The following is a 20,433-nucleotide window of genomic DNA, read 5'->3' as shown; positions in this document are numbered from 1 at the left end:
CATGCTGTAACTAGGCCGTGGAATTTAATCTGTTGTTATGGTCGTTTGGATGCTGAGTTTAGTCTTTTTGGCTTATCAACGTAATTACATTGAATTTCCTTCCCTGCATTTTTCAGACTTTAGATTCCAACATGAGCTAGGACTAGAAGCACTGGTTTTGTGATTTGAGCAAGACTGGAACAGCTGAGGTCTCCAGGGGAGAATGCACACATCAGTCATCCTTATTGAAGCAGACAGACAATGGCAACAATGAAAAATCACCTTTTCCTCGCCAGAGTACGGCTGCCGGTGTGCAAAGAGATGATGAGGAAACATTTCCACTCAAATTGAAGCTATGCTGACAAAGGTGCTATAACATTCTTAAAGTGGAAAGTGGAGGAAAAAAAAGAGTACTGAAACTGAAAATCAGTCACTCATAAAGTTTTCTATGATTCATTTTCTCAAAAGAGTGAATAATTCAAAACACAAAGAGCTGGATTTCCTTGCTTAAAAGGAAACACTCTGCATGCAAACCTAAAAATGATTATCCAAAAGAACATTGAAGCCAATGACAGATTAGCCTGTTTGTGCCTCCAAACACACAAAGGTAACTGTCAACAGGAGAAAATTAAAATCAACTGTAGAAAGTAACAGCCTTCAAAAATCATAAAACAAAGAATGTATACCAACATATATCCAAGCCCTTTAAAATGGACCACCACTGTGCAGTCGGACTCCTTGACATCTGTTTTGTGGCTTGGCTGTGCATCGAAAAAGCAGTGTGCGTGTATATCATCTTTGGCCCTCATCCACGGGATTTTGACATTTGGCTGCAGGCATGGCCGTCTGATGTTGAGGTTTCCCAGCGAGAAGAAAGAGCCAAAAAAAATTAGAGGAGGTGAGAGCGAAGCTGTTCTCTGTAAGACCTTCTCGCTCCAGAGGGGAAAAGGATGCACTATAAAGAAAGCCTGTAAATGTCCTCCTAATATCATTTTGTGCCATGGAACTTACTGTGAGCTTCAACTCAAAACATGTGTGCTTTGTTTGGTTCTGCACTGGCCATGCAAATACAGTCTGCCACACCATGTGCAAGAAATTTGGTTCAGCTCTCCTGGAAATTGTGTTGAAAATTCCATCTGACAAAATTATTTTGCATCTAAAATGGTCCTTTGTTCTCGCTCGATGTACGAGACCTAAAGCTGAACGAGAGAGGTCAGAAATAAGGGTTATTCTTAGTTCTAATGTTGCTCTCGAGTTAGCAGCACTTCTTTGAAAAAGTTTGATTTATTAACACTGGCTTGCACTAAAAATGATCTTCATGCCAGAAAGCATTCATCACTGCAGACTCATACATGAAAAGCAGGAAATATTACAACTGATGTTTGAAAATTTAATAGAATTTATGACTGCTTTGCTTCATGGCTCAATTGCTTTGTTCTGGTGTTCACCTAACCATATTACTTTACAAAATAAGAATTAAAAATAAGTGTAGGGTTGGGTGCCTCTGCATCCTTGAGAGTTGTGTTGTGGAGAACCTCAGCCCCTGATAAGGTCTCCAAAGGTCATTTGGTCTCAGGTGAGGAGTCAGAGCAAGGTGACTCATACAATTCCTGTTGATTGCAGACATTTATGAAGTCATTGCCCAGAATATGGGGATTGGAGCCTCTTCCTGCGGCAAGGCCTGTGAGGGGAGTTTGTGCCTTGTGGCTGGATCTATATATCCACGGTGTCTGCTTGGCTTTCAGCTAAAAGAATAATATCTAGCTGTCACCATGTTCACTCCCCATCCACATGGATGAGCATTGGGCACACTGTAGCTTGCTAGTTCTTGACTGCAGGAACTGGTTTGGACATATTGAAAGCTACCTCTCCATTGCAGAAGATGCCAGAGACAGTGCAAAGATGGGCTGGTAACCAACGTACATAGTTGGCCTCATCATCACTTCTTGAACCAAACTCTAGGTTCTATCCTATTCTGGAATTGCCAAGGATGTGAGGAACTGGGGAGGGCTGGGGATCGCCAGAAGCCCCTCCTTCATTACTCAGAGATTTCCCTGAAGAACAAGATGGTTGCTTATGCAGAGATCTCCAGGCCTGCTCATGAAGACCACATGTCCTGAATGTTTTCCATGTCTACCTGCTCTACTCACACCTCATTAATTAATGCTGTTGTTTCAAAGGTCATGCTTGGCTGGGTTAATTAGCTGTTGATGATGGTGGGAAAGCTGTAAAACATGCAGGGCAGGCACTCTCCAGGAACAGGGATGAAGATGTCTGCTTTCAAATAACCCTGTGGCATGAAAACCTCTGGAGTCTCATATTCTTAGAATCTTGGGGGGGGGGGGGGGTCCAGAGGAAATACAATCGAGTGACCCTCACTGCTCTCCTCCTATGCATCCTGCCTGAGCTGACTGCAAGTCATGGTTTGTTACTGACTGTGACGGGCAAACCCCAGAGCGCCACAGAGTGAATATAGATCTCCGTGGGCTATTTATGAGCTATCTGTGTTCAGAGGAAGTCAAAGGTTATTAGCAGATCAGCATGCCTTTCACTCTGAGTATGATTCTACCCTCCTGTAGATAATAGACTGCGGAAGAACAGGATGAATAGGTTGTAAGAAAGAAAAAAAAAAGCTTGCCTGTGTCTGTTAATAATGCAAACCGAACACTCAGTGGGAGATGTCAGGCACTGTGTGAAACAACTTGTACTCAAGCACTTGAAGATTTGTGTAATAAGTGGTGAAATAGTACTAGAAACACTTGGCAAATGTCACAGTTGCATTATTTGATCTCTCTTGCTCATTGCAAGTGACACATGACATATTGTTCCTATTTTCATGAGAGCTGAGTTGAAAGTGATTTTCCCTAATGGGGCAATAAATTATAACAAACACCATAGCTGGACACAAGAATGCTTCCAAGTGTTTTTGGTTCCAGAACATGCTGAGCCAAATATCAATACTTTGTAGAGTTACCACTGAATCAATTGTTGCAAATTTTATTCACTTGGATAAAATGATTAAATGTAAACTGATGACTGCCTGATGGTGACCTGGATGAAGTGCCAAGGAAAGCTGACGGGTATCAGAAGGCCATATGTCCACATTTATGTGTAGCTACTAGCTAGCTAGCTAGATAGAGTACAGCTCTGACCATGCAACACTGCCTTGACACAAAGTCATTCCAGGATTCTCCAAAGAAACACAGTACCATTGACACTGAGCCATTGCCTTAGGTCACTGGTTAGCGTGCAAGTTTCACAACTATACAGTTAGACAGGAAGCACCAGGAGTCTAAAGATTTGGACCTTTTGTTTTCCTGCAAATGTATCTGAATTGCCAGGCACTTCTGTCTAGCAACCTTACGACTCCATAAGCTCTTCTCAAAGGTCGAGGACCCAGAAGCATGAATGCCACTGCTGAGATAATTAAATATCTCTACACCTTTGACACTTTCACTGCCTGCATATAGACTGCTGTTGGCCAAGTCCAGGATGTCATTGAAAGCCAGAATGTTGGATACTCCTCACTCAGCTTCTTAAGTCGAGCAATCAGGGCATCCACTGATTCTGCCAGAATTCCAGCATTGCCTGCAAAGTCAGGGGTAGTTGCCAACAAAAGCAAATACGCTACTGGTTTCTACAACTGTACTAAACACCCAGTCCATGCAAACATTGAACAATGTAGGAGTCAGAGCACATCGCTGATTAATGGTAGTATGCACTGGAAAAAAGACAGATATTCTTCTCCCGCTCCTCTATCACTCACAGTTCCTTGATACAGACTGGCATTGATGTCCTCTTGGGGTTACTGTGAATTTTCACGATGTCCCAGGGAGCAGACTGGGACACTGGGAATTAAATGCTTTGTGAAAATCAACATTGGCTGCCAAGAAAGACTACTGATATTTGTGCTTGGATTTAATGAGTACTTGCACAGCTAGGTTGTGATAGATGGTTGGTTGACTTCTTGGGTGTGAAGGTAGATTGTTTAATTCACTGACAAACAAGTAACTGGAGCTGAATCCTGTTATGCATATATGTTGCAAGGTGACATCCGGATCGAAATATGTTCCTACTAGCTTGGCTCGTGGGGGTTACCATTTGGCTGACCGGGTAGAACACTGGCCTCATGAACAAAAAGTCTGGTGTTGAAGTTCCGCTAGAAACCATAAAGCTGTATCACTCTGTAGCAGTGTTGACAGGATGTGGCAGGTGACCATGTATTCAAAGTTACAGGTGAACGTCGTTAATGCTTGAATGCACCTGTGACCTCAGAATGATGTCATGTGGTATAGCAAGGTGAAATCCAAATTGAAATCTGTTCCTATTAGGTTGGCAACTCAGGATTTCCCTTTGGTTAACCTGGCAGAGCATTGGGTTCATGAGTGAGAAGTCTGGTGTTCAAATCCTCAAAGATATGTCACTTGGTTACACACATACTGTATATGTGTGCATACACAACAACGTTGCAAAATTCTATTAAAAATTTCAGTATGTTCAATAACCCCAAATCTTTCTGCATTTAGTTTTACATATTTAGCAACGTTAGTCCACAGATTTGACTCACTGTGTCCCTGAAATAACGATTGAAAAATGTATAACTTCAAATAAAAGCTTCTGTTTTCCTAATACATGTTTTTGTGATTTTGTCATCACTGATCAACCTAAAAGATTTTCTATCAGTCGGTACAAAGTACATGGCTACTTTATCATATGTTCCAGAATAATTAGCCTTTACTTTAGGAAAACATTTATTTGTAAAATGCTTAAAACCCCATCGATCACAAAGGATTAACTGATTCAGTTTCATCTGCAGAATTGTAAACTGCAATCGAGGGTCAAAGAATGTTCTTTTGTGCTGATTTCAGTGTTTTTTTTTGCAGATGATGTAGCTTGGATTACTTCTTCATAATGTGACCGCGAGTGCACATTGGGATGCTTTGCAGCCAAGTTTGAAGTGACTACAATGAGAATCAGCCCTTCCAAACATGAGGCCATGGTACGCCACAATACACTACCAGACTCTGCTCTCTGCACCAGGTTACTGACCTGAGTAAAGGAGTTTTATTATTTACTGTTCTTAATCAAATGTAGGCAAAGAATGTCAGCAATAGAAGCAGTATATTAGAAGGTCGTAGGTATTGTAGATCAGAAATGAGAGTTGAATGCAATATTGATTTTCTTTATTTTCTTTCCTTTTCTAGTCAGTTCAGCTAAATGGAATAAAAAAAAGTCATGAAATTTGTATTTATAGAAGAAAAAATACAATAACTTTTACAACTGATTAATTTCCAACGTAAACAAGATATGTATTTAGAAAAAGTAAAACATTAAGTAAATACATAAATGACAACAGCAACAGTGCAGTTTTGACAGGATAAAAAGCCAATCCTGGAGCACACCAGGCTCACTGGTTGGACTTATAGGTGCTCAGCACCATTTTCAAAAATGTAAAAACAAACATAACAAAAACAGCACTTTAGTTCAGTACAATTTCTAATTATAAGAAAGGCTGGGATTATTAAAAAAAAAGTAACTAAAGCAGTCCATGAGCCAATCAAGTTTTTGGTATTAAGTAAAATGACAAAACGACACATATAATCCAGCCTCAGTATAGCAGGGTGTACACAACAGGGCTGTGAAATGAAAATTGTGAAAACCGAGGAAAATTCGCAGGGGTCCCCCCCAGGCCCCAGAAACCAAATTAAATTTTCATCTACTACATCTCCTGGAAGAACAAATCTCAAAATTAGTGCATATTTAAATGATCCTAGATTCAACCTTTCATTTGAACCGTTAATGATCATGTTGAAATAACAGAATATGACGTGGAAGTAGGACCTGGAATGATTTTCCTTTTAATTGTAAACCAAATTATACATTAACTCAGAACAATTAAACTACAAGAAATTCATGAAGACTGAAAAGACTGTTAAACCATGTCTAAAACCACAGCTAAAGATTGTAGAATATTAAAAAAAAAAAAACAAATCAGGGTAAAATATCAATAACATACCTAATAATAAAAAGCCACACATTCTTGTGTAAATTCTTGTAAATCCACTCAAAGCCAGTCTTTTTTTCCCATGAAAAAAGTCTACATTAATAAAAACTAATTTACATTGTTGTGTAAATTCATGTAGCCTAAATTCATTCAAAGCCACAATGTCTTTTTTCAATGAAAGAAAGTCTAGATTAATTAACAAAAAAAAGGCACATAATCTTTTCTGAAATTCTGTTTGAACAGCACAATGTTTATTTTCCAGAGAGAGAAAAAAATTCTTACCAGTTCGCTTTTCCCATTTATCTTTCAGGTGTGTTGATGAAGCCAGCAACCATTCCACGGATTCTTGTCCTTATCACACTTTTTCAAACCGTCTTTCTCACCATCTTCGCTCTGTCTGATGTCGCTCTGTGACACAGACATGCTGCAAAATTCTTCTTTTAAAAACTTGAAAGTTATAAAAGTTTGCGATGTCCACATGCTACGTTTAGCTAGCTTCGCACAGGAGCCACACAGCGTCACCGCAGCAACCAACCAGTCCTGCTTTACAACAACTGTTGTAACAGCCAGGCTCTGAGTGGCATTTATTTTCCTCGAAACTCCGCGGATCCGAGGAAACTGATTTGTATCTGTAACACACAGATCAGTGTCCGCGGACTTATAAAACTTGCATGATGTCGTAAAAAAAGACGATAAGCATTTTAAAAACTCAGTAACAATCACAATTAAAGAGTACAGTCACTTGCCCAGTTCCGGATCATTGCCAGTTCCAGATCACTGCTGTCGTTTTTGTGCTGCCATTTCTCATAATCAGCACAAATAAGCTAATACTTGGTACCAATGGAAAGATTGATGTTTTGTCTACAAACGACCACAAGCTCGACCGGATCCAGCCATCTTTGTGACCAACAGAGGAATCAAAACATCCCGGTGTCTGCGGTGTGTGCACGTTTTCTCACTCACTCATGCCTGCAAGTTTTAAAGTAACGATCTCTAAAACGTAGCAAAGGTGAGTTAGACATTCGGTGTTTTTGGTTCTAGAGTGGGAAAATGCTTACTTACTTGGGTAGAAAATGTCAGTGTGTTATGTCTTGCTGTTTAATTGCTGTGCACATTTATCTCCGACGCGAAAATTTGCCGGTTGCGGATCACTGAAGCAGCAGGCTCGTGTCAGTACTTGTGAGTCATGTGTACTTTGGGGGTCATCTCAAAATTACAAATGGGCATGAATGTGGGGGCTTTTACTTTTTAATTCGGGAGAAATCTCACCTCCACACTTCATTTTTTGCTCGTAAAAACGTATAACGGCGCCTTTCGAAACTAAGTAAATTCTCATTTAATAAGTATTATTTCTATCATTTTGTGTTCAAAACACATTCTCGGGCACAGTGTGTATCATTCTGCATTAAAAGGGCTCCAGCCAGATGCCAGGAATGTCCCCAAAGTGACACAGAATGTCGTGATCCGGAACCGGCAAAAGTGATCCATTTCTGGCAAATGTTTGCACCACACATAATGCGGCTTCACACTTTAAGTAGAAGCGCTACTCCACCCAGACTTTTTCAGCTAAATAACATCCAGATACCCAATACAACAATACACAATTAAAGGCCATTCAGTTGCATTATGGCTCCGTATAGCGGGACTTTAAAAAAGGTGATCCGGAACTGGGCAACCGTCTGTACAACACTGACACTCCCGCACCCCTCCCCATGATGAAATCCGCGGAATTCCGCAGATCCGCGGAGTTTTCACAGCCCTGACACAAGCTTCCCAGTGTGGCAGCTATAGCTAGGTGTCAATAAAGGATTGCACATATGCCAAAATGCTCCAGTCATGTTGAAATGTACATCATATTATTTGTTTGATCATAAGGATTCCAAAAGGGTACAGTTTGGACAAATATGACTGAAAGCTATGGAGTTATGAGGTTAAAAATACGTTTGTACGGGGTAAAAAAAATTTAAATCACTCTAATTTGAGTTAAAATGATGCACAGTATTGAATGAGCGAATAAGATTGTGAAAGGGAATAGGTAAGTGCAATCTGTTATGCTTAGTTATCACATTGCATGGTAACATGTTACATGTCAGAATCTAATGGATGTTGAATATCCGCCTGTTGCTATGGAGACTACCAATTCAAAACATTTTTGAAATTTCTTTAATTCTCATGCAATCAATAACTTGCATCACTTTTTAACAAAATCTGAGCAACTGAGCAAAGACATAAATGGGAGATGGTCTGCATTTATATAGCACTTTTCCATCTACATCAGACGTTCAAAGCACTTTAATGCCTCACATTCACCCCAATGCGAGGCTGCTGCCATGCAAGGTGCCCACTACACACCGGGAGCAACTAGGGGATTAAGGACCTTGTCCAAGGGCCCTTAGTGACTTTCCGGTCAGGCTGGGATTTGAATCAAGGATCCTCGGGTCTCAAACCCAACACTTTAACCACTAGACCATCACCTCCCCTAATATGCAGGTTAGGTGGACTGGAAACTTTAAATTGACAGCATGCAGGTGTGAATGTGTTTGTCTGTCTATATGTGGCCCTGTGACAGACTGGCGTCCTGCCCAGGGTGCACCCCGCCTCATGCCCCGTGACTGCTGGGATAGGCTCCAGCCCCTCTGTGGCCCTTATGGCCCAGTCACACGGCACTTAACGAAGGGCAATGAAACAAGAAATCTGGGCTTTCGTTGACTTTCGTTGGCATCGTTTAACCTTCGCGCAGCTTCGTTCCTGCAGCTGCCGCTTCGTCAGGATTTTTAAACTGTTGAAAAATTTGAACGAAGGGCAACGAAAACCTCAATTCATCTGTTTTGTTTTGCTGTTGTTCTTGACGTTTTTTAATCGTTTGTTTCATTTTTGTAACATTTTTGTTTAATTTGACTTTGTTCAAGCAGCTGAATGTTTTCACACAGTGCCGGATCCGGTTTGTGAGCGCTGAGGCTGCTGCTGCATTCATGTACCGTCGGAAATTACAGGGCAAACGCAGCCTGTTTGCTTGGATTTTTTTTTAACTGGGTGGGGAGTCAGGTTCACTGTGCTCAGGCACCTTATATGGGGAAGAATTAATCTTTTGTGTGGGTACATTTAAGCGAGAGCAGCAGCTGCTGCGTGCGCTTATTATTTTTTATTAAATATAACAATATGAGTGTAGGAATGACAGTCCAGCCCTTCTGTACATGTGGCAACAGGTAGATAATTCAAAAGATTATACGAGGTCTGTTAGAAAAGTATCGGACATTTTTATTTTTTGCAAAAACCTGATGGATTTGAATCACGTGTGCTTGCATGAGCAAACTTTGAACCTTCATGCGCATGCGTGAACTTTTTCACACCTGTCGACTGCATCATTTGCTGGTAAGCAGCCTTTGTGTGGGACGTGTGCTGTGCGCTTGGCGGATTTTCATTTCAAGGAAAAGACGGAACGACTGGAGCAGTGCCGCATCAAATTTTGCCAGAAACTGGGCGACAGCCAGGTGGAAACCATTCGGATGATTCAAACGGCTTTTGGTGGCTTTTCAGTCATGTGACTATCCGAGAAATTGTGGAAGAGGTGGGCATGTCACAGCATGTCCTGTGAGACTTCAACACGGAGGCGCTTTTGCTACGCCATCAGCTTCGTGCCAAAGCCATCGGCATGAATTTTGCTGCAACTCTTTTCATGGCAAAATCTTCTGTCACAGTGAAATGTGCTGAAAAAGTGCTGATGTCCACCTCTTCCGCAATTTCTCGGATAGTCACACGACGGTCCCACATCACCACAGCGTTCACTTTGGAATGATCTGGTCATTTCAGCATGTTGATGGCCGACCGGAGCGTGGCTCACTCTCCACCGTTGTGCGGCCGTCTTTAAACCGGTTGTACCGCTCCTTAATCTGTGTGATGCCCATAGCATTGTCACTGAAAGCCATCTGAATCATCCGAATGGTTTCCACCTGGCTGTCGCACAGTTTCTGGCAAAATTTGATGCGACGCTGCTCCAGTCGTTCCGTCATTTTCCTTGAAATGAAAATCCGCCGAGCTCACAGCACATGTCCCACACAATGGCTGCTTACCAGGAAACGACGCAATCGACAGGCGTGAAAAAGTTCACACTAGGTTCAAGGTTGGCTCATGCAAGCACACGTGATTCAAATCCATCAGGTTTTTGCAAAAAATAAAAAGGTCTGATACTTCTCTAACAGACCTCGTATAAAGAGCTGTTCTGGAAGGCAGAATTCATTTTGTGGATCAGCTGCAGCTGGTTGGAATAACCGCAAATGTGAGTCAATGCGCATTCACACGGACTGATCAGTTTACTGCTCTGATATATTCAGTCATCTTTACACTTATATTTATTCCCTGTTTTGACAGTTTTCTGTTATAAATCAATATATATGGCTTAGTAACGTAATACAGTAATACAGCAGTGACCATGGCTCACCAGGTTTTTTTTTTTTTTATTGGAGCAAGATGTAGCGCGCAGCATGTCGTCAGACAGTGAGGATTCTGATGATGGAGATGATCCCTCTTTTGTTCTGGACGAGGAACCAGAGCAAGTGGTCCACCGACGTGCACACAGATCTCCACAGCTTCTGTTTGCAGTTTCTCCAGGACTCAGGCACTATGAGCTGCATCCCAGCGCTGAGTCCCGGAACTCAGAGATGCAGACACACACTGCTCCAGCTGTGGCTCCAGGCGCATTTCATTTAAAGCGTTGAGATCGTTAGCTTCAGTTTTGTTAAATTCCTCTTCCGTCCCTTTTGTGCTCTTGCTTCGCAGGCTGTTCGGTGATAAAGCTCTTTCGTCCACCTTTTCTCAACAAATTGTGACTTTTTTTTTACTTTTTCCGTTCGTTCAGGAATCATCGTGTGCCGTGTGACTGAGCCATTAATTGGAGTAAGCGGGTACAGAAAATGGATGGATGTAAACCATCACTGACCCCTACCTGCTGATAACTGACACTCTGGGAAGGTTATCATACATTTTTGTCTAGGCCATAGTATTCTGAGCCTGGGTTGTAGGTGTTGTTTATTGTCATCTCAGGTGGTACTGATTACAAAACTGGTTATGGGATCATGGACTAAAGGTACAAAAGGTTTTGAATCCCCAACTTCGGAGAACGATTGTTCCGCTGTGACTTTGTGCTTTGAACATCCCGTCCTTTGAGACATCTGTGTGAAAACAGCATCATGTGAAAGCATGTAACCAGTTAGTGTTCTCTTAATCTCATCATGTCCTGAAAACACAACTGCACCAACACATTTGCATTTCATTATGCTTACTTACTCTTCGTTTGAGAAATTACAGATTTGGGACCAGAGTCAGGCAGTGAATCAGTGAGTGGTGCACATGCAACTGGCTTGTGGATTTGTTGTCAAAAACTGGAAGAACCCCAAACATGAGAGAACAAAGGAAAATTTCACCAGGTCACACACGCTGCGGTCAAAAATGACAGCGTTTCAACTTGCCACAGAAACAAGGACAAACTGGATTACAGAGTACACCCATAAATACATCAGAATGCCTTCTACAGATTACAGCTCTGCATTCACCAGCATTGTCACGAGAAAGATGATCACCAAACTCTTTGACTTGGGTCTCAGCAACTTTCTGTGCAAGGGGATCAAGGATTTCCTTAACAATTTGGCCCCCACCTCTCCCCAAGCCTGACTCTCAGCACCAGCACACCATAAGACTGCATGCAGAGTCCCCTTCTCTATTTCCTGTGACTGCATCTCAACAAAACCCTCAAACAAAATCCTTAAATTTGCAGACAACACAACAGTGGTGAGCATGATCTCAAGTAGTGCCAAAAGCCTACAGGAACAAAGTCTGCAAGTTAACACAGTGATACACAGAGAAAAACCTGTAACTAATCATTAAACAAACAAACACACAAACAAAAAACCCTGGTGATAGATTTCAAGAGACACCACACTAACCTCCTGCCTTGACACATTAAAATAGAAGAAGTAGGATTTCCATCTTTCTAGTAATCTGCATCACAGAGGACCTCACATGAATAATAACCACTACTGCTCTGGTCAAAAAAGCTCAACAGCAGCTCTACCTCCTGAGAGCTCTCAGGAAAACCAACTTGGCCATGGAGCGTTTTGGCCTTCTACCATTGCTCTGTAGAAAACATACTGACGTAGTGAGTCTCAGCACGAAATGCCAACAAGTCGTTGTCAGTCATCCACTCAGCCCAGAAAATAAGATGTCCCCTGCGCACACCAGAGGACATCTTCAGAAAGCACTGTCTGAGAACCAGTGAAGGATGCAACTCACTGTGGACACGATCTCTTCTCTCTGCTTCCCTCTGGAAACTTTTATAGGGTCTTAAAGTCCAAGACCCCCAGAATGAAAACCAGCTTCTTCCCCAGTGCAGCCCATCACTGAACTGAACTACTGTCTCTCCACCCCACTGCTGAAACATAATCGTAAGGCTGCACAACATAAAGAAAATTTACTACCAGAAAGGTGCAACAAAATAGCTTATATAATGTACAACCCAAAATCAGAAAAGGTTGGGATGTATGGAGAATTTGGATTTGGGGTGGGGGGGTTATGGGCAGTAATTCTTAGATTTACTTTGACTTCTATTTCATTGCAGACCGGATGAACCCAAGAGGTTGCATGTTTTTTTTGTGACCAACTGCCTTTGATTTGTTAATATACACCCGTTCCTACAGTTCAGGTTTATGTGGCTGTGATTGGAAAAATAATGCACAGTGCAAACTTTGAATTTTGTATCATTGGTTATCCAACTTCATGATGAAGTGGTTTAGAGGAGGATTTTCTAAAAAAGACGACCTGAAAGTTTAGCTACAAATTACCAGAAGGCAAAACTGAGATGCAAGCCTGGATTTGATCTGTTTCAGTGAAAGAAAATCCTTCTCTGCTCTACTCCACTATGAAGCTAAGAGTGGTGAAGCAAAATGCAAAATCTGAACTGTGCACAATTTCTCCAATCACAGCCACGTAAGCCTATAACTTCTTCTGGGTTGGCTGGGTGTCTTGGTGTCTTTCCTCACTTCTCTCCTTCTTGCACAGTCACTCAGTTTTTGAGAACTGTCTACTCCATGCAGATTTACCATAAAGTGCCATACTGTTTGTATTTCTTTGTAATTAATGTAAATAAAGTCCAAGACATATTCAGTGGCAGTTTTGCCATCAGAAAGGCTCGTCCACAACCACCACAAAAGACTCCAAGCTGTCGTTGATGTTAAAGGGGCAACACACAGTATTAAGGGCCCCTTCACACATAACACGAAAGACGCAGAAACCGGAAAAAAATCTGTGAACCAAAAACAAAATGGGGAACCATGAAACATTCCACTTGCTGTCGGGAGGAACGCACGGTTCGTGCACATGAACACAGTGCGAGCACGTGGAAAGTCGCACACACAGCAGCAGAGGGAAAAATGAATAAAACACCACAATTTATAATACTTAATTCCTGTTAAAGAGCGGATTTAGCCTCCGCCGAGACGTACACCAGGAAGTAATGAAATGACATGGATTACTGTTCTCTCTTTCATGTTCTACATGAATTACCTGATGCGCTCGAGCCGGCCAGCTCCTGTGTCATGAAGAGCCGTTGTCACAGACCGAACAGTCCGCCCCTAAAAATTGGTCCACCTTGCATCACTGCGCATGCGTCATTTTGGACCACAGCAGCACGTCTGAGACGGAGTCTCTTCACTCAAAGCAATCAAATGGATTAATGGGATTATTAACCATCAGATGATAAAGGTAAAACCTCTTAAATCATTTTAAAGTCAGATTTAAGATGAAACGAGGCTGTTTTAAGTAGAAAATCTGTGAAATTCCATGATGCTTTGAAATGACCGACGCGCAGTGAATGCATCAGCTGGCAGCTCGTTTAGCCATGGCGCTCTGATCGCTTCATCTGCCTTTTATGATGAAATAATGCTGAATTTATGTGGAAATGACTGTTGTACAAAAGCTTCAGATATCTGTTGCTGAGACAGATGATGACTGCAGTGCAGTTTAAAGCAGAAACAAGGTGATAATCCGTGCACCACGGCTGATGACGAATGTGCAGTGAAGGCAGGGTGGACCGACTTTTAGGGGGGAACCATTCAGTCTGCGACACCAGCTCTCGCGTTGTGAACACATGCAGCCGGCATGGCGTGTCCAGCACGCAGTGATTCACCGCAAATGTGATCTGTGTTTTAATTAATACAATGCGGGAAAATCCCACAGTGACACACGTCCCGTGGGGTGATTTCCTGCATGGCACAATATTCATCAGCGTTGTGGTGCGTTGATGCAGCGGTCAGCTGAAGCAATATGTGTTTTAATTTATTTCCACGTGAGGACCACATGCGACATCCGCGCTTCACACTGTAGTTATGTGACTTAATATCCTACAAGCCAGTACAGGTGTTTCCGAGCTACGACTTGCGAGCACAGATATCTGACTAGCTGCACGTCGCAGGGAGACACGCCCACCTCTGTCAGCGGACCTCGGCAGGTCATAGAAAAAAAGGCTCACTCTCTGTTGCTTTGTTCTGTGATTTTAATTTCATGTATTTATTATTATGTGTTTGACGACACGTTCCACAAGCCATTTGTGTGTGTGGGGGGGGGGGTCGGCACAGTTAAACCCATGTGTGTTGCTAAGTGACACCACACTCGTGTTGCACTTTGACACTTTTCACAGACAGGTCAAATGTGATCGCCTGCTGTCTACTATCCTACCAGGTGCGCAAATAGCCCTGCCTTTTCTAAGTGTGCAGTGAGCAGTGTTAGATGTTCGTGTGTAACATCTGGAATTTGGCCAGCACCTGCTGAGAGGGGGATCAAATGAGCACACGTAGGGCATTCACTGTCTTTCGGCCACTTGTGTGCACGAATGGTTGTAGTGACAGGTGTATGAGGCGTTTGAGGCAGCTCTGATTTTTCACAAATGGCATGCAATTGCTCCTCCGTGCGCTCGTCGGCTTCAGTCATATTATGTATGAAGGGGCCCTAAGAAAAGGGGTATGTAAACTTTTGATCAGGGTCACTGGGTAGTTTAAACACAGTTGTTTGACAATAAATGGTTTCACCCAACCACGAACCGTGAGTGAAAAAAAGTTTTGAGTTATCATTCATATTCTCTAAAAAATGGCCAAAAAAGGGCTATGTACTGTAACTTTTGAGCACAACTGTATGTTTTCAGTCAGCAAGGGAAACGACCCAGCTTGTTTGTGTAACGTGAGATTTGTTGAAATTCCACTTCAGAAGTAATTTTAATGCTGGGTTAAATATTAGTCACACCTCTCAAAGTAATCCTTACAAAACACCACAAAAAGGGGGACATGTCTGACATGCAATGAAGCTACATTCTTGTTTTTTTTGTTTTTTTAACTGAGCCCCTCTGTCTCGTCTTTACGTTTTGCTGAAAGGACCTTTTTAAGTGAAGGATTCTTCCCGTCCTGCGTGGTGTCCTGATCCGGGTGGGTGTGTCGTGTTTCCGGCTCGTACAGCTGTTTGAAACTGAGGGTTTGCTGCTCCTTCGTCATTCCGCGCTGGGCTTGGCGTAGAAGACGCTTCATGGTTTTCACCTTGTCCCTCAGGTGGCCATTGGCTTTCTCCAAAGTGCGCACCTTTTGGGAAAGAGTCCTCACCCTCTCCTCCTCCTCAAACAGGGCCTTCTGCACAGTGGAGCACAGCAGCTGGAAAGAGACAATCAGATGCTATCACTCGGTTCTAAGATGATGTCCATCGTTAGTACACAAGCATAATCACACACTGAAAGCACAGAAGTAGAGAGATGGAACGCCAACTTCTGATCTCGGGGGCTGAGGTTGTGCCGCGCATGCGCGAGAGGAGTTTGAGTTCTTCACTTCCGGTTTTTTGCTCTGCAGCCAGTGCTTCATTCTCAGGTATTATAAACTCCAATATTCTGCAGGGAATCAACAATATCAAACATCACAAAATAAGGTTAAAGGTTTTGATCAATTAATCTGAATAATTTACCGAGCCTCATGCTGCTCTCAAAATAAAAATGCTTTGTTGGTGCCGCACTGTTATTGCTGCAAAGGTTTGCAAACAACCGGTTAGGTTGAAAGATCAGGATATAACTCACATGTCAGGAATTATTCAGATAAAATATATCTTACATAAAATATAGATCTTGCAGCCAATTAGCAGCAAAGCAAGTTTTAAAAAAGTTAAGTTTATTCAGTCAGCTAAGGGAAGAGGATCACACCACCTTTTTATTTATTTTTTAATGTGATTTCTGGTCCAAAAGATGAGCTTGTCTTCTAGTCCATTATTTTGATGTCCAAAACGTGGTGCTAAAGTTGTTGTGTACAGGGACACAGTTATTTATTTTAATTTATTGAGATCTTATTGTTTTCTGTTCAATTTTTCAATTTGTACTTATTTTATTGATATCCCAGTGTAAATTGTATATATATATATATATATATATATATATATATAAAATATATATAAAATATATATAAACTACACACTTATTGCTACATACATTAATTGATGAGATTATAATGCCTTTGCAATCTGTACATGCTTAATTGAGCTCCTCCGTGTTGTCAGGTCACGTGGACCACAATGGAAATAAGCGTTTGTTTTATTGTGTCATCTCATCTGTGTATTATTGATATATTCACCTTTCTGTGTTTATATTGATTTTTCAAAATTAACTCAATCAGTTCTCAAACACAGCTGTCCACGTTGCCAGACTGAGAACTGCTCGACTCAGCATCCAAGAGTCAGCTGGTGGTCAGCTGCATCATCCTGTCAGCTGCCGTCTGGTAGAATGCCGCCTGTGAGACCTCACGGATGATCCCAGATATCCTGGACGTCTTTATGATGCAAGAACTAGCAATGTGCACAGTTCCGAAACTACAAAACTGTCATGTCAATTTAAATCATGTAATATCATACAAACCTGTTGAGCTTGCTGGTGATTTTTCCACAGTTTTGGTAGCTTGATAGAAACTGAAGGCAGGTGTCAGGTCCTTCAGGATGCCTCTCATATTTTCTTTGGTGTGGACTGAAATAAATGATGCATATTTCCAGTGGTGGGCACTACTGTTTTCATTAGCGGATTAGCTTTCCAGATAACTTTGAAAACCATCAGCGGACCAATTAGCTTCTAATAAATTTAGTTCTGCTAACATATTTTTGCTGGCATAGTGAATAAAGCTTAACAGTTAAAAACATTTGTAAAGTCTGAAATGAAAGATTTTAATGCTTGTCTCTTACATGTTTTGTAGCAGACAGACAGCCATCCTATGCAAGCAGAAGAGAGATGACTACCAAAGAGAAAGGAAGAGGCAGGGAAAAAAGATCATTTATCTTCACACCATACAGACCTGCTGACATATCACTGGAGTCTTGCACAGGCAGACAGTTTTGACTTATGGCTATAATTTTAAACAAACTAATTCCGGACAAGTTATTGAAATTAACATCATGTTTGTCATTTTACAAAGTGAAAATATCAGCTATATGTTTTAGTTTTATAGTAAGGTAATTCCCTTCGGCTGCTCCCTTGTTTGCACTCGGGGTCCCACAGAAAATCCAAGGTGGATCTGCATGTTGAATTGGCACAGGTTTTATGCTGGATGCCCTTCCTGACGCAACTCCACATTACATGGAGAAATGTGGCAGGGGTGGGATTTGAACCTGGAACCTTCTGCACTGAAACCAAGCGCATTAACCACTTGGCCACCACCCCTACATGTTTTAGTTTTAAAGTAATGCACTAATTTTGAAGGTTTTAGCGTTTAGACACACATGCCGCATTGCATTATGGGTACATTAGTTTCCTGATGTCATTGGTTGGCTGGTCGGTATAACGTAGTTAATGAACCATGTGGTGGGTTTTACAAATAAATCTGTATTTGTAAATATGTTGTTTTTTCATTTGTAAAAAAAGGCAATTTGAAAACTGAAAATTCTGTTTAAGTCCATCACTTTTTGTTCATGTGGATTCAGCACTTATAGCAAATGTGTGGTGGCAAATGCTGTTCATACTGCCATGAAATAAAAGTGATGAATCACTTAAACAGAATTTTCAGTTTTCAAATTGCCTTTTTTTTTACAAATGAAAAAATTACATATTTACAAATACAGATTTATTTGTAAAACCCACCACACGTTTCAGTTATAATTGGTCCTCTGAAGGTTTTTAAAGTTATCTGAAACATTAATCCGCTCACAAAAATGTTAGCTTCAATAATTAGCACTTAGCGGAACTGTGCCCACCACTGGGTATTATTACTGTTTTGTTAAAAATTGTTTCATTTTCACTGTTGCTGCACTTTGTGTGAAATCATAGTCATATATCATACTGATATGACAATATTGCAATATGATAAGTTGGCCATATTGTACAGCCCTACTGTCAACTATCTGAAAAGTTTGCATATTAATTCACATCTACATAAAAAATGCTTAAAGTAGCAGGGGGTTAAGAGGGCTGTAATTAGGGAGAGTCTGGGGTGTAGAGCCCCCCCCCCCCAGAAGCTGAAAGGCAAAAAAATAAAAATGCTTAAAAATGCGGGAGTCTGGGTGGGCGAAGCTGCCCCCCTTCCCGAGAAGCTGAAAGGTAAAAAGAAAAATGCTTAAAAATGTGGGGTGTCTGGGGAGGCGGAGTGCCCCCCAGAAGCTGAAAGGTTTTAGCCATGCTAATGCTCCCCTGAAGCATTTGTTCAAAAAAAGTCTGAAGGACCTAAATGACATGATGAGATGCTGAAGAGCTTCACTCGTTCATGTCTGTGACATATACATATTAATAATAATAATAACACTGTGTATATGATAAGAACAAACATTAAGACAGCAAATTAACATTAAAAAATTATGTAATTAGCAGGAACTGTAAGGGTTGAATTAATCTGAAAACTTGAGGTCTAAGGTTCTAAAACCATTCTGGACTCACACGCTATTCTATCTCATTATACAAACATTTTTGCTCTGTGTGCGTGTATGCATGCATGTGTTTGGCTTCAATCACGGACAAACTGGGGAGAGCTGGCATTTGCCATTTGTTATGCTTATTTATTTTGGGTCAACGAATGAACACTGTGAAAAGAGAAAGTTGATAGGACTAATATTTTTGGAGAAATTGGCAATATTAGCTAACAACAGTGAACAATGGACGTTGTGCTGCAATGCACCATGAGAGTTCAGGGTTTGGGGGTTTTAAATGTTGTTATTGTGGTTCATGTTAGTTTAAACAGTGAAAACACTTATTTCCATTGTGGTTGTGAAAATGCCGGATCCTTGTCTCCGTGTCTTTCTGAAATGATGATGTCACAGCCCTGCCTCTGTAACCTCAGCTGCTCATAATGACATGTTGTTAACAGTGTAATTTAACATACTTTTTTTTTGTCTTGATGGATCATGGATCATTAATAGCATTTATTTTCATCGTGAGGAGAAACCTAAAGAGACAATGGATGGCTGTGGTGAACACTGATTGTGAGTAAATGGAATGCTGTTTTACTCATAAAATGATTCCAGAAAAAACTTTCAGCTTTTAAAATATATTATTTTTCTTCTTGTTGGCAGAACAAAGCAGCGGCTTTCTTCAGCTCAGTACTGAGAAATGCACCTGGCACACCGTATTCTAACCTCAAGGGACTTCGTTTAAAAAGATGTTAATTCACAAGCAATTTCCATGATAAGGAATTAAAGTATTCCCAAACGGCATCTTCTGTGGATAACAGTTTTGCATTGGCTGTGATGATGAATTTGGCTGAAAGGATGAAACAGCAGATTAAAAGACTTTATTTACTCAGTTTGCCGCTTTGAAATGTTCTAGCCTTACACTGCTATATTGATTAGCTTCTGACACCAGTTATGTGTATGCTCCTGTCCCTTCTCTGTTTTTTGTGGAAGTATTAAGAGCCTTTCACACTGCAAGCTTTGAGGCTGTTAGACACATCGCAGATTGCTCCAAAAAGCATTATTTTCAATGAAATCCTTGCGGTTTTGATGCAAAGTGAAGCGTTGCGTCAAAAGCCGAGCTAAAGCGATGCTTTCCCAGGCGCATGTGTTGCTGCTTGTCGTTCAACTCAATCCAACTTTCGCCATTGTGCGCTGTGACGTAGCTTCACGCTGTCCAATAGAAACGAGGCATCAGGCCAAAACACAGAAGCCTACAGTGCAGAAACATGTCACAGAACTGCTCATTTATACACAGCAGTTTTCTGAAGTAAATTGTTGCAAATGTTTTGTGTTTTACCTTGAAATGAATTTCTGATTATTGTAATAAAAAAAGTTTCTTACATTAGAACACTTGTAATAGTAAATGTAAATAGTATATAAATAATGAATGTTTATGAGGGGCAGGGCTTCTACCTGTGCAAATGACTTCTGACTGAAATTTGACTTCATGATGTTTAATGATCCATTCATTTAATGTTAAAATATACAATGAAACAGCTTTTTAAAAATAAAAAAAT

At 41.1% G+C, this 20,433-nt stretch overlaps 1 protein-coding gene across 1 annotated transcript in view; it reads right to left on the bottom strand.

The window, feature by feature from the left end:
* Window positions 1-14,697: 14,697 nt before the first annotated feature.
* The window catches only part of ccdc3b (coiled-coil domain containing 3b), a 58,986-nt gene continuing 53,250 nt past the window's right edge, over window positions 14,698-20,433 (bottom strand). The window contains 1 exon segment of the mRNA XM_034166955.1: window positions 14,698-15,666. Within this exon segment, the coding sequence (XP_034022846.1) occupies window positions 15,355-15,666 (312 nt within the window). The 3' untranslated portion in view covers window positions 14,698-15,354.

This window comes from Thalassophryne amazonica, chromosome 3, assembly GCF_902500255.1.
Source record: "Thalassophryne amazonica chromosome 3, fThaAma1.1, whole genome shotgun sequence".
Taxonomy (NCBI): Eukaryota; Metazoa; Chordata; class Actinopteri; order Batrachoidiformes; family Batrachoididae; genus Thalassophryne; species Thalassophryne amazonica.
The sequence above is the reverse complement of the archived record's forward strand: the minus strand, read 5'-3'. Positions and strand labels throughout refer to the sequence as shown.